This window comes from Trichechus manatus, unplaced genomic scaffold (assembly GCF_000243295.1).
Source record: "Trichechus manatus latirostris isolate Lorelei unplaced genomic scaffold, TriManLat1.0 scaffold00150, whole genome shotgun sequence".
NCBI classification, from domain to species: domain Eukaryota; kingdom Metazoa; phylum Chordata; class Mammalia; order Sirenia; family Trichechidae; genus Trichechus; species Trichechus manatus.
The window spans coordinates 4,202,644-4,217,368 of NW_004444086.1; the positions used below are offsets into that span (position 1 = coordinate 4,202,644).

General features: G+C 45.0%; 1 protein-coding gene across 3 annotated transcripts in view; it reads right to left on the reverse strand.

Moving 5' to 3' along the window:
* Positions 1-14,725, reverse strand: part of SLC2A9 (solute carrier family 2 member 9) — a 274,750-nt gene that overhangs the window by 85,112 nt on the left and 174,913 nt on the right. For all 3 annotated transcript variants that reach the window (XM_023740225.1, XM_023740226.1, XM_023740227.1), the window contains one exon: positions 3,316-3,426. In XM_023740225.1, the coding sequence (XP_023595993.1) occupies positions 3,316-3,426 (111 nt within the window). The remainder of the gene's footprint in view (positions 1-3,315; positions 3,427-14,725) is intronic.

Consider the following 14,725-nt stretch of genomic DNA (forward strand, 5'->3'; position numbering starts at 1 on the left):
AGACTCTTTATAATTAACCAAATGCTACAGTCTGGCAAACTTCTAACACCTTAGCACACTCCTTCATTTCTCAAGCTTGGTTTAAATGCTACCTCTTCCATAAAGCCTTTAGTGGCTTGCCCCTCTAGAGTTAATTTTTTCTTCCCATATTTCCTCAAGACCATCTTTTACAGACTCAAAGCATGGTGCCATTTATTTACCTGGGTAACTGGATACCTCCCTCACTCGGCCAGAATCAACCATGCTGTATATGGTCCTGTTTCACTTGTACCCACCAAGTGGGTACACTTGTACCTACTCAGTCATTTTCAGTAAATGGCTGAACAAAAAAGGCTGGTAGATCCTCAAACAGTAGTCAACACTAGCTGTCAAAATGATCACAAAGATGTCACAGGACCTGGCAGCATTTTGTTCTGTTCTACACGAGGTTGCCATGAGTTGGAGCCAACTCATTGGGGACTAACAACAGCTTCGACAAAAAGTATTTATTCAGAGGGGGTTATGAGGTGCAGACTTTTCTGTATACATGTTATACTTCAAAAAATTTACTTAAATAATACATTTTAAACTGGATAATTGTTCTGATGTAAGGTTATAAGAATGAAAGGAGGATTAAGGTTAATATATAGAATAGGATTACTACTGTGTAAGAGTAAAAGCTACATCAATGCCTAGAATAAAGACCAGGTGGGAAGTGGCCCAACTCCCTTGGGTAGCATGACAGTAGGTGATTTCTTCTTTGCTTCTTTTCTATTTTTCCGAGTTTTACTAATTTACTCTAATGAGGTCATGCTGATTTCTAAAAACAGCAAAGTACTAAAAAAAAAAAAAAGAAGCCAAAATCCTATACTTTTCCCATGGTTTTCATTCCAGACTGACATGCTCTCCTGCTGATGGATGTAAAAGTTAAAAGTAAAGATGGGGTGAAAGTTTATAACTTGAGACAAGAATTTTATGAAACTTCCAGATGGTGAAACACTGAAATATTTTCTCTCTAGTAAAAAGACTGTGGAATGGAAGAGAGAGAAAGAAGAGCAAGTATCACTCTTTCTCATCTTTATGACGTCCATGTCTTATAAAGCATCTTGCTAGAACACCGCAGTAAGAGCAAGGTGCAAAATAACGTGTTCTCCTGAAAACAAATCAGAAATGCAATTGGAAGCCTCTGCCTGTTTGCACCAGTGTCGGTCTTGTCGGTCCAAATCGGTGAGGAAGAGTAAAAATAAATCAGCTACTCCGTCAAGGTCAGAGAATGGAGCTCTCTGGTTTTAACTCTCTTCTCTGTTGATTTGCAAGAGAACGCCAATGCTTACTGTCTACATATGTGAAGCACAGACCACACACCAACCAGGTAGGAGAGAGAAGAAACCAAAGCTCAGAGAGGTTTAGTGCTTTTCCGCTATCACACAGCCAAGATGTGCCAGAGCCAGGATTCAAGTCCAGTTTGGTCTCATTACAGAACTTGTGTTTGGATTGAATTGTGCCCCCACAAAATGTGCGTCAGCCTGGCTAGGCCATGATTCCCAGTATTGCCTGGTTGTCTTCCATTTTGTGATCTGCTGTGATTATCCTATGTGTTGTAAATCCTTCTCTCCATGATGCTGATGAGATGGGATTATTAGCAGTTATATTAATGAGGCAGGACTCAATCTACAAGATTGTATTGTGTCTTGAGCCAATCTCTTTTGAGATATAAGAGAAAAAAGTGAACAGAGAAACATGGGGACCTCATACCACCAAGAAAGCAACACTGGGAGTAGAATGCATCCTTTAGACCCGGAGTTCCTGCGCAGAGAAGCTCCTAGACAAGGGGAAGATTGATGACAAGGACCTTCCTCCAGAGTCAACAGAGAGAGAAAGCCTTCTCCTGGAACTGACACCTTGAATATGGACTTCTAGCCTCCTAAACTGTGAGAGAATAAACTTGTTTGCTAAAGCCATCCACTTGTGGTATTTCTGTTATAGCAGTACTCGATAACTAAGACACTGTGAATTTTCCACCAGATTTCTAGAGTCTCCCAACATTTTTCCCCCAAATGTTTATTTTGCACAGTGGAAGTTGTTGAGAAAGAAAGATGAGCTCTTTGTCTCTCCATTTTTGAATACTTTTGCTTATTATCAAAATCATCCTCTGCATTCTTACCCAGATCAACTGAATATCCTTTTGCTCTGCTTTGCTTTGCAAACTTCTACACGTTTGTGGTGATGCAATAACAGCTGAGGGTTTTGAATCATCTCTGAAGTCATGGGCATTGGATCTGAGGCTCACATAAACTCTCTGAGCCAATGCCCAGGAATGCTGTGGCCCTCTTGTATATTTTATTAGGTAAGAGTTCAAAGAAGAGAGCAGCTTATTAAAAGAGAGCCTATAGGGAAATAAAATGGGGGCAGTGGTGGCTCAGTGGTGGCTCAAGAATTCTCTCCTTCCATGTAGGAAACCTGGGTTCAATTCCCAGCCAATATACCTCATGTGCAGCCACCATGCGTCTGTCAGTGGAGGCTTGTGTGTTGCTATGATGATGAACAAGTTTCAGGGGAGCTTCCAGATTAAGACAGACTAGGAAGAAAGGCCTGGTGAGTTACTTCTGAAAATCAGTTAATGACGCTATAAATCACAATGGTCCAATCTACAACAGATCACAGGGATGGCACAGGACTGGGCAGTGTTTCATTCCATGTGCGTGGAGGTTGCCACAAGTTGGGAGCCAGCTCAACAGCAGCTAACAACAATAACCTGTTGTCGTCTAGTCAATTCTGACATATGGCAACCCCATTGTTATACAGTAGAACTGAGGTCCATAGGATTTTCTTGGCTGTAAATGTCATGGAAGTAGATTTCCAGGTCTTTCTTCCATTGTACCGCTGGCTGAGTGCAAACCTTTTCAACAACAATAAAAAAAAACAAACAAAAAACCATGGCTGTTTTGTCAATTCCAACTCATAGTGACCCTATGGGTCAGAGTAGAACTGCCCCATAAGGTTTCTAAGGCTATACTCTTTATGGAAGCAGACTGTCACATAGTTCTCCTGTGGAGTGGCTGGTGGGTTTGAACCGCTGACCTTTCGTTTAGCAGCTGAGCCCTTAACCACTGTGCCACCAGGGCTCCATTCAACAATAGGGAAGTAAAATATAGACAAGAATATTCTCTGGATGGATATGATGTCAGTGAGGCACTGCATGATGTGCTCCAAAGATCCAGACAGTTTGCAGTGACTAAAGGGTCTTTAGAGGCATGCCCTTTCTTCACCTGGGGTCCCTGAAGCACTGTTTAACAGTCTCTGAATGTTTTCAGAGATAACCCTCAGTTTACTTACAGAGAAGATGGCAGCCAAAATCTCGATGCCACCTGTGCTCAAGGTGACGTACGGGATCTTTTCCGGAGCAATCCCAGCCGCTTCGAAGATACTATTGGTGTAGAACCAAATCTATAATGCAGGAAAGAAAAAAAAGGTAGGGGTCAGTGGGAGGCATCTATTTCCTAAATGAAATTCATGTACCAGGTGGTCTCTGAAAGTCGCTACTAAATCCAGAGTCACAAGATGGAGCCGTGTTGGTGTGGCCAAATACTTGTTTATCCCCCTTCTTCATTACTAATGTTGTTGTTGTTAGGTGCCATCGAGTTGGTTCCGACTCATAGTGACCCTGTGTACAACAGAACAACACACTGCCCGGTCCTGCACCATTCTCACAATCATTGCTTTGCTTGAGTCCAAAGTATGTGAGACGCAGTCTCACCAACCTCGCATCAAAGGAGCATTCTGGTTGTACTTCTTCCAAGACAGATTTGTTTGTTCTTTTGGTAGTCCATGGTATATTCAATATTCTTTGCCAACACTACAATTCAAAGGCACTAATTCTTCTTTGGTCTTCCTTACTCATCGTCCAGCTTTTGCATGCATATGAGGTGACTGAAAACACCATGGCTTGGGTCAGGCGCACCTTAGTCTTCAAGGTGACATCTTTGCTTTCTAACAATTTAAAGGTGACTAAAATACAAGGTGACTGTCTTTACCTTTGCCTCTCCTCCTTCTGAGGTTTATTTGAGTGAGCAGTTTGGAGCTGAAAAACCAGGAAGCACCCTGGGGATTTGGAAAGTGTCTTGCAGTGGCCCCTCCCATAGGTTGTACTTTGTGTTGGGCACATCCATGATCCAATTAAGCTTGTTCAGGTTGCCCAGCAGTCTTCTCCCACTGGTGTGGAGGACGGAGAGGGAAGAGCAGCAATTCTGGAGGTCTGCAAACCAGGATTCCAACTCCAATGCTGTCTCTTATTAACTGTGTGGCCTTGGGCAAGTGATTCAACTTCTCTGAATCTCCCTTCTCCAAAGGAAGGTAATGATAACAACAATGAAGCAAAGCATCTAGGTCAGTGGTTTTTATATAGCTGGTGCTATATAACAAAGGATAGTTATTATTCTGGAAGATTCCGTTTCTCCATTGAGATGTGATTGCTCTTGGGTTAAGAAAATGATCCACAATTACAAGGATGTTATGGGGAGGAATGCATGGGTCTGTCTGCTTCTAAGTCCAGTCTCTTCCTTGGGTAATGGATATTTGAGGAAACTTGCAGTGGATGTATGTGTATTTTGGAGGGGGAGCGGACAGAGGGAAAGGATTTGGGCATTCTTAAGTTTCTGCCTCTAATATCCTAAAACCTTTACTTTTGACTCATGATACAGTATTTTATAGACAAAGTAAAGCATACATTAATGTTTTTAGCCCTTATCACCATGGAAGCAGCAGTCAAGAAATCAAATGACGCACTGAATTGGGCAAATCTGCTGCAAGAGACCTCTTTAAAGTGTTGAAAAGCAAAGACATCACCTTGAAAACTAAGGCACCCCTGATCCAAGTCATGATGTTTTCAACGGCCTCATATGCATGCAAAAGCTGGACGATGAATAAGGGAGACTGAAGAAGAACGGACACCTTTGAATTGCGGTGTTTGCAAAGAATATTGAATACAGACTGCCAAAAGAATGAACAAATCTGTCTTGGAAGAAGTACAACCAGAATGCTCTTTGGAAGCAATGGGCTCAAACATAACAACGATTATGAGGGTGGCATGGGACTGGGCAGTGTTGTGTTCTGTTGTACACAGGGCCACTATGAGTCTGGACCGACTCAACGGCATCTAACAACAACAACAATGAATCGTATTTTGTCCCCGCCCCCAAATATGTATTGAAATCTCTGTCCCTATAAATAGGACTCTGTTTGGAAGTAGGAGGGGTTTTCTTCTGTTGAGTTAAGAAGGTTATACCAGAGTAGGGAGGATCCTAAACCTAATCACTTCTGATTTATAAACAGAGCAGAATAGACACACACAGGGGAAGATGCCATATGAAGACAGACAGACATGGCAGATGCCTCTACAAGTCCAGGAACGCCAAGGATCGTCACGGCTACTAGAAACTGAAATAGACAGAGAAGGACCTCCGCCTAGAGTCACACTCTGAATTCAGACTTCTAGCCTCTTGAACTGTAAAAATAAATTTCTGTTTTTTAAAGCCACCCACTTGTAATATTTGTGTTACAGCAGCTCTAAGTAACTAAGATAGCTCTTTCAACAGCTTGGTGAAAGTGGCACTGTTATAGATTGAACTAGGTCCCCCCAAAAATATGTTGTAAACTCTAACCCCTATGCCTGTGGTTGTAATCCCATTTGGGAGCGGATTTTCTTTGTTATGTTAATGAGGCAGTATTAGTGTAGGCTGTGTCTTAAATCCATCTCTTCTGAGTTATACAAACAGCAAGTTAAGCACGGAAGCTGAAATGGGGAAGATAGATACCATGCCACATGAAGATGACCAAACAGCCAAGGAAAAGAAGCTGAAAAGAGAAAAGGACCTTGTCCCAGAGCTGAAAGAGAGAAAAAGCCTTCCCCTAGAGCCATGGCTCTGAATTCGTACTTCTAGCCTCCTATCATGGATTGCCAGAAGAACAAACAAATCTGTCTTGGAAGAAGTACAGACAGAATGATCCTTAGAAGCAAAGATGGCAAGGCTTCATCTCATGAACTTTGGACACGTTATCAGGAGGGACCAGTCCCTGGAGAAGGACATCATGCTTGGTAAGGTAGAGGGTCAGTGAAAAAGAGGAAGACCCTCAACGAGATGGATTGACACAGTGGCTGCAACAATGAGCTCAAACATGGCAACAGTTATGAGGACGGCACAGAGCCAGGCAGTATTTCGTTCTGTTGTACATGGGGTCGCTATGAGTTGGCACCAACTTGACGGCACCTAACAACAACTATCTATCTATCTGTGTATATAATCTATCTATCTATATACCTGTGTGTTTGTGTTTGAGAGAGAGACAGAGATAGAGAGAAGAGAGCAAACACAGAGGTGGTCTACACAAACAAATGGTGATGCACAGAATCTAGCTGAGGTATGGAAGACACAGGGGACCTTGCTCTTTTATTAAATGCTGCGTTCCTGGAACACTGTCCATGCTTTACCTACTCTTGGCAGGGGCCTCCATTCCTTTCATTGCACATTTCCACTTGGGAAGCAGAAGTTATGGAATACGCCCTCTCCTTCTGACCTGTGGAGGAGGAGTGAATGGTAGATGGATAGGAAGGAACCTCATGTGCCCAGTTGAGCTCCCAGGCTCCCCATGTACCTGTCCCACAGGAAGCTTGTACTCCCATCTGCTCTTTATGCAAGGAGGGGCCTGCCCTGTGGGGGTGGCTGGGGCTGCTTCCCCTCTGCCTATGATTGTGTTGGTGCCTTAAATCTGGGGGTGCAGAATTAATTGCTATGCCTAAAGTCACCCTCTCATCTGGCTTCGCTTGGGATAGAACTGATTTCCATCTGCCTGATTCCTGTCTCTCTCTCTCCAACCCATTCTGAGTTTTGGAGGGTTGGAAAGGGGCTTGTTTACTGTGCCTCCCAAACCCACCACTACATGACTGAATTTCATCCTCACCACAACCCTGTAAGGGAAATATTACTGTCTCCATTTAATAGATGAGGAAAGTGAGGCTCAGCCAAGTTCGAGGCCACACAGCTCTGAGTGACAGAGCTGGGATTCAAGCCCAGGTCTTTCCGACCCTCTCATCTGCCACCGCCTTGGGTTCCCTCCTGAAAGGGTTCGAGGTGGTGTAGGTCCTGGGAGCAGGTGAGTCAGCCAGAGAGGCCCAGACGCCTCACGGGAAAGGATAACAATGGGCCTGCTGCAAATAAAAGCAACATCTTCTTCATCATGCTGCCTAACCAAGCCTGAGAGCCTAAACTCGAGACCTTCGCCAAGCTGCTTCATTAAAAGCCCTCAGCAAATGTCATCGCTCATCATCTCGCCCTGACAATGGAGGTGAAGGAATGAGACCTGATCTCTGCCTCTCTCTGAAGAACCAGCTGAGGCCTTGGCTGCAGCTGTGAGCCTCATCCTTCAGCACAGCATCCTCAGATATCACTGACCTTCCCCAGGGCTAGCTGGGCTGGTGATCAGTCCTTGGATGTGGTTGAATTCCAGGTGAGGGCAACTTAAAACCTAAAGTCCTCTGATTGTGACCTGAAACAACAGGTCACTGGCTGAGGTATTTTATGGACAAGGCAGGTATGCTTGCTCCCTTTCATACGTGATGACCCTAGGGGCTGGGAGGGAGGCCACTCATCCCAGACACACAGCTGGTCAGGACTGTAGGCAGATCGGGGGTCCGTTGTCTGCCTCCCAGGCTGGACCCTAACTGCCAGGCTGTGCTTAATGTGGGGAGGCTGCTCCCATGCTGCTCCTAACGGCAATGGCAGGGGTGTGGGATGGGGGACTTCCACCTGTGTTTCCTTTCTGCCTCCCCTACCTGGGGTGCCCCGGATCCAGAGGTTGAGTAGGGTTGTTATGGATTGCGTTGTGTCCCCTAAACTATGTGTTGAAGTCCTAGTCCCTGTACCTGTGGATATGACCTGTTTGGAAGTAGGGTTTTCTTTTGTTATGTTAATGAGGCCATATCAGAGTAGGGTGGGTCCTAAACCTAATCACTTCTGAGTTATAAAAAGAGCAGATTAGACACAGAGAGATGCACACTGGGGGAAGAGGAAGACAGACAACAGAGACAGATGCAGGAACGCCAAGGATCTCTGGAAGCTACTAGAAGCTAAAATTGACAAGGAAGGACCTCCTCCTAGAGCCACACCCTGAATTCAGACTTCGAGCCTCCTAAAGTGTGAGAAAATAAATTTCTGTTCTTTAAGGACACCCACTTGTGTATTTTTTGTTACAGCAGCCCTAGGTAAACTAAGACAGTGACGGAGACTCTGGGTTCTATAGTTGGAAAGATAGGAGGCTGTGAGCTGCACAGAATAGATGTACGTCCCAGCAATGGTTATAGTGGTCTCTTGGACCCAGTCTCAACCTCTCTCACCTCTCTTAACTGACTGTGAGAAGCAGTCCCCTTCTCCACTCCCTATTCTCTTTCCTCATAAAAATCTAGAAAGACACAAAGTAAGAACCCAAATTTGAAAAGTGAGCAGAGAATCCTAGTTTCTAGGAGCTTCTCTAATAGTGTTGATTCATCCAATCTTGCCCTCAACTCACAGATAAAATATAACCTTACGCTAACGCAGCCCTTAACCAAAGGGTATCGCCTTTCTTTTCCCCTTTAAGTCATGTCCCCATTTTACTCTGAGTGACTGAGGTTCAGAGGGGTTAAGTGTTTCACCCCGGGTGACAGCTAGGAAGTCAGAGGGTGCGGGCTGGAACCTAGCCCAATCTGGTCCCAGGGTGGCTTTTTCACCAAGATGATAGCTGAGATTATCGAGTACCTCCTTTGGCTGGCACTCTGTTGAGGGCTTTATACATATCCCTTCATCTGCCTTCACAACCATCATACAAGGTGTGGGTACCTTATACCATGGGAGCGTTGTAGTTCAGTGATAGAATTCTTGCCTTCCATGCTGGAGACCTGGGTTCGATTCCAGGCCAATGCACCTCATGTGCAGCCACCACCTGTCTGTCCTTCAGCAGAGGCTTGCGTATTGCTGTGATGCTAGAAGTGAAGCTACTGGTATTTCAAATACCAGCAGGGTCACCCATGGTGAACAGGTTTCAGTGGAGCTTCCAGACTAAGACGGACTAGGAAGAAAGGCCCGGTGATCCACTTCCAAAAATTAGCCTAAGAAGGCTCTATGGATCACAATGGTATGATCCACAATCCATCATGGGGATGGTACAGGACTGGGCAATGTTTTGTTCTGTTGTGCATGGGGTCACCACAAGTCCATGGCTGACTTGACAGCAACTAACAACAACAACAACACTTCACATCTGGCAGGGGTGGATTAACCAGTAAGCACGATATGCACCAGTTTATAGTAAGCCAGGTATGCACAGGCTTAATTGTGTTTACTTGCTAATCTGTAGTGCACAATTTCACCTGGTTTTCACCACGTCATACCTTGCTTACTGGGTAATCCGTCCCTACATCTGGGGAAATGAAGGCACAGAGAAGGTACTGTAACTTGACAAGGTCATATAACTAGCAAGTTCGATGCTGGGTGAACCCAGGCACTGATGCCAGAACTTGTGCTCTTGGCCACCACACTCAGGTGGCCACCCAGAGGGTCTCTGTTTAGCTTCTCTCCATCCGGGGGAAACAGTAGATTCTTTCAGTGAGATGGCTTCAGTTATTAGGCTAATAGCACATTTAATTCTTCTAGTTTGAGTTAGAAAGTGATTTAGGAAAAAGATTTTCAAAACAAAATGATGCTTCTGAAGTCGTGACTTTGCGCAAAACGTGATGCGGGCTTCAGAATTCCTAATGATGTTTTGACAAATCAGATGCACCTTCATGTCCATCTAGTTATTTACCTAGCTGGGAATGGGGGAAGGTATCACATTTTGCTATAAATATAACCCATTGCCTTCGAGCCGATTTCTACTCATAGCGACCGTATAGGACAAGGTAGGACTGCCCTATAGGGTTTCCAAGGCTGTAATCTTTACAGAAGCAGACTGCCACATCTTTCTCTTTTGGAGTGGCTGGTGAGTTCGAACCACTGATCTTTCAGTTAGCAGCCGAGCACTTAACCACTACGGCACCAGTGATCCTTGCTAAGGTTTTCTTGTCTCTCTCCCTTGCTCCCCCACCCCCTCTTCCTCATGCCTTCCCTTCCTTCCACTCAGTTGTTTATTGAGGGAGTAGCATGTCTAGGCATGGAGACCATGGTGGTTCAGTGGCGGAGTTCTTGCCTTCCATGTAGAAGACCCGGCTTCAATTTCTGGCCAATGTACCTCATGTGCAGCCACCATCCATCTATCAGTAGAAGCTTTCCTGTCGCTATGATGCTGAACAAGTTTTAGCGGAGCTTCCAGACTAAGAATTCCCCAGTCGATCATGAAGAGGGTGCAGGACTGGGCATCGTTTCGTTCCATTGTACACGCGGTCGCCATGAATTGGGGAGGGGAGGGGCTCGATGGCAGCTAATGGCAACAACAGGATGTTTAGGAGCTGTGGCAGGCACTGGGATCACAGTGGACGACAGCACACACATCCTCACCCTCACAGACCTTGCAGTGTAGCATGGGGGGGAGGCATTATGCAGCAATCAGACAAGTAAGGGATTAGAGGAACGTACCACCACCTGGGAACTCTAAGATTGAGCACCCACCAAGTGGACCAGCACAAGCAGCAATAACCCCCCTGAGCACCCAGGACAGCTGTCAAAGGCCCAATAGGGGTCATCCACAGCACCCACTCCAAGCCTCTTAGCTCTTGTTTTACATTTGTCTCTTAACGAGCTTGGGTGTCTTGACTCCCAGCCAAGACTGCACATCAGAAGTAGTTAATTTTGAAAATGTGTGGCATTGAGAGAGTAGAAAACAATGCTAGAAAGAAAGAATCTTGCTGATAACAGCAGGGGAGGGATCTAAGAGAAGCTGAGCAGTTCCCATCTACAAGTTACTCTGCAATCATAATCTTACATAATCCCCACGGCAATCATGCAACTGAGTGTTATCATTCCCATTTTTTATCACAGGGAATGGAGGCCCAGGGAAGTTTGTAGGATGGACTTCCTCTGTTCAAGAAAGAAGGAATCCAGAAGGAAGGAAAGGCAACCCAAGGCAGGTGAGAGTACTACTATAATCTTCAGCATTCCAGAAGACTCATAAAGATTCAAGAAGATTAATGCTTCCCTGTACTGACTTTTGGAGCCCTGGTGGCGCAGTGGTTAAGAGCTTGGCTGCTAAGCAAAAAGCTGGCAGTTCAAACCCACCAGCCGCTCCTTGGAAACTCCATGGGGCAGTTCTACTCCGTCCTATAGGGTTGCTATGAGTTGGAATCCACTCAACGTCAACGGGTTTGGTTTTTGGTTTTGTACTGGGTTTGACAATTGGTATTGGTACAATATTCAACTCAAATAGTTTATAGGAACAGCGCCCTCCCTATCTCTCCCCTCCCCTATCCCTTCGGTTCTTCCTTAAATATTTACGTGCCTACTATGTGTCTTCCCATGAAGCACTGGTTTTGCAGTGGCAGAATTCTCACCTTCCAGAAGGAAGACTTGGGTTCGATTCCCACCCAGCACACCTCATGCACAGCCACTACCCATCTGTCAGCGGAGGCTTGCATGCTGCTATGATGCTGAGCAGATTTCAGCAGAGCTTCTTAGGTGGACTAGGAAGAAAGGCCTGGTGATCTACTTCTGAAAATCAGTCAGTAAAAACCCTATGGATCACAAGGGCCTGATCCACAACAATCATGGAGATGGCTCAGGACTGGGCAGCATTTCGTTCTGTTGTGCTTGGGGTTGTCGTGAGTTGGGGCTGACAGAACGGCAGCTAATATCAACAATAACTAGGTGTTAGGGACACATGGATTATGCCATGTGGCCCCCACCCTCGAGGATGGGGACCCGTTAGTAACTACAGTTGGGATGGTGTTAGCAGAAGAGAAGGGCGTACAAGCCATCGTGGCCTTCCAAGGGAAGGGGGGGGGGTCTACAATGAGGAATCTTCTTCCCGCTAGTGAGAGACTGAGAACTCTGCACAACAGTCTCCTGTCATGCAAAGGACGAACCTCTCAGGAGGAAGGAAGCTGCATAAAATAAGTAATTTTAAGCGATAGGTCTAATTTTAGAGCACGGAATTTGAAAGCTATCGTGAGAGGGAAGGAAAAACCAATCTGGTCCTGAAAAGGAATTCAGAAATAACTAAACATTGTTAAAGTCAACTTTCTCTTGCTTTCTAAGGTCTGCAAAAGCCATTCAGCTACTCTTTAGCAAAATGGCAACAAAATGCACTGAGCAGTATGTAATGTTTGTGTCACACCGTGGTTCTCAGCCAGGCGTGATTTTGCCCTTGAGGACTTCTGACGATGTCTGGGGACATTTTTATTGTAACAACCAGGGGAGGAGTAGGGGGGAGAGTACTGTTGCCATCTACTGGGTAAGGTCAAACCCCAAAAGACCCGAATCTGTTGCCATTGACAATTCTGACTCGTGGTGACCCCATGTGGCCAGGGATGCTGCTAAAACATCCTACAACACACAGGACAACCCCCACCACAAAGAACATTCCAGTTCAAAAGATGACTAGTGCAGAGGCTGAGAAACCCTGGGGTAGTACAAGGTACCTGGGATTTAGAAACAAATCAACCAGACCTGAGTAGTGGAGCTGGTGAGTTTGACAGCACAGACATCACCCCCTGTGACCCTAGCCAAGACATTGGTCCTCTGTGAGCTACAATTTCTTCATCTAGACAATGGGGACGGTACCACCCACCCTTGATGATAACAGTGGGGGTTGTTATTATTGTTTGTTGCCTTGAGTCCATTCTAACTCATGGCAACCCCATTCTAACTCATGGCAACCCCATGTGTGCTGAGTAGAACTGCTCCATAGGGTTTTCAAGGCTGTGACCTTTCAGAAGCAGATCACCAGGCCCGTCTTCTGAGGCGCCTCTCAGTGGGTTCAAACTGAAAACCTTCTGGCTAGTAGCTGAGCACTTAACAGTTTATGCTACTCAGGGACCTAATAGCAGGGATGGGGAGGAGTGGGATGGGGGGGGTGGTTTAGGGGTGGATTTAATAGAAGCTGAGCAGTTATCATCTTGGAGACACACTGCATACATAATCTCAATAGCAATCATGCAAACTAAGTTTATCATCCTCATTGATTATCACAGGAAAGGAGGCCCAGGGAAGTTAGTAGGATCAGCTTCTTCTGTTCAAGAAGGAAGGAATCCAAAAGGGAGGAAGGGCAATCCCAGGCAGATAAGCCTCCTTTGACCATTCTAGTTGATTCCAACCCCATGTGTCACAGAGTAGAACTGCACCATAAGGTTTTCTTGGCTGTAATCTTAACATCCACAGGGAACTGCTAGAAATTCAAGCTGAATTCAGAAGAGAATGTGAAATGAGGGATATCTTTGCTGATGTCAGATGGATCTTGGTATGCATCAGAGTTGTATCTTGTCTCCAAACTTATTCAGTCTGTATGCTGAGCAAATAATCCGAGAAGCTGGACTATATGAAGAATACAGATACAGTATCAGGACTGGAGGAAGACTCATTATAACCTGCATTATGCAGATGACACAACCTTGCTTGCTGAAAGTGAAGAGGACTTTAAGCACTTAACTGATGAAGATCAAAGACTACAGCCTTCAGTGTGGATTATACCTCAATATAAAGAAAACAAAAAACCTCACAACTGGACCAATAAGAAACATCATGATAAATGGAGAAAAGATCGAAGTTGTCAAGGATGTCATTTTACTTGGATCCACAATCCACACCCATGGAAGCAGCAGTCAAGAAATCAAACGATGTATTGCATTGGGCAAGTCTGCTGCAAAAGACCTCTTTAAAGTGTTAAAAAGCAAAGATGTCACCTTTGAGGACTAAGGTGTGCCTCACTCAAGCCATGGTCTTTTCAATCGCCTCATATGCATTTGAAAGCTGGACAATGAATAAGGAAGACCTAAGAAAAATTGATGCATTTGAATTATGGTGTTGGCAAAGAATACTGAATATACCATAGACTTCCAGAAAAAGGAACAAGTCTGTCTTGGAAGAAGTACAGCCAGAATGCTCCTTAGAAGCAAGGATAGCAAGACTTCGTCTCACGTACTCAGTATCAGAAGGGACCAGTCACTGGAGAAGGACATCATGCTTTGTAGAGTAGAGGGTCAGCAAAAAAGAAGAAGACCCTCAACGAGATGGACTGACACAGTGGCTGCTATAATGGGCTCAAACACAGCAATGATTATAAAGATGGTGCAGGACCTGGCAGTGTCTCCTTTTATTGTACATAGGGTCCTACAAGTTGGAACTGACCCGACAGTATCTAACAACAATAACAATCTTAACGGAAGCAGATCACCAGGCTTTTCTTTCCCGACGCCTCTGGGTGGGTTCCAACCATCAACCTTCAGGTTAGTAGTTGAGCGCAAACCATTCGTGCCACCGATGTTCCTTTTTAGCAGATAAGAGTAGCACCATAGTCCTGGACTGTTTGGGGCTGGAATAAGGTGAAGAACAGGAGATGTCTGGTAATATTTAAAACTGTCTTAGACTGTGAACCATATCCCTGAAAATAACTTTGTTAAAACTAAAGGGACACAGCAAATTTTAAAGTTTTTTCTTTTAATCAGTTTAGACAGCTCTTCTCAGTCTCATGAATTTGGGTTTAATGGCAGAGAGGCAGCAGGTCCTGCGTTGCTGCTAACCAGACATGTGGCCTTTTGTGTGTAAAACAGAAGACATAGGACCTGTCCCAG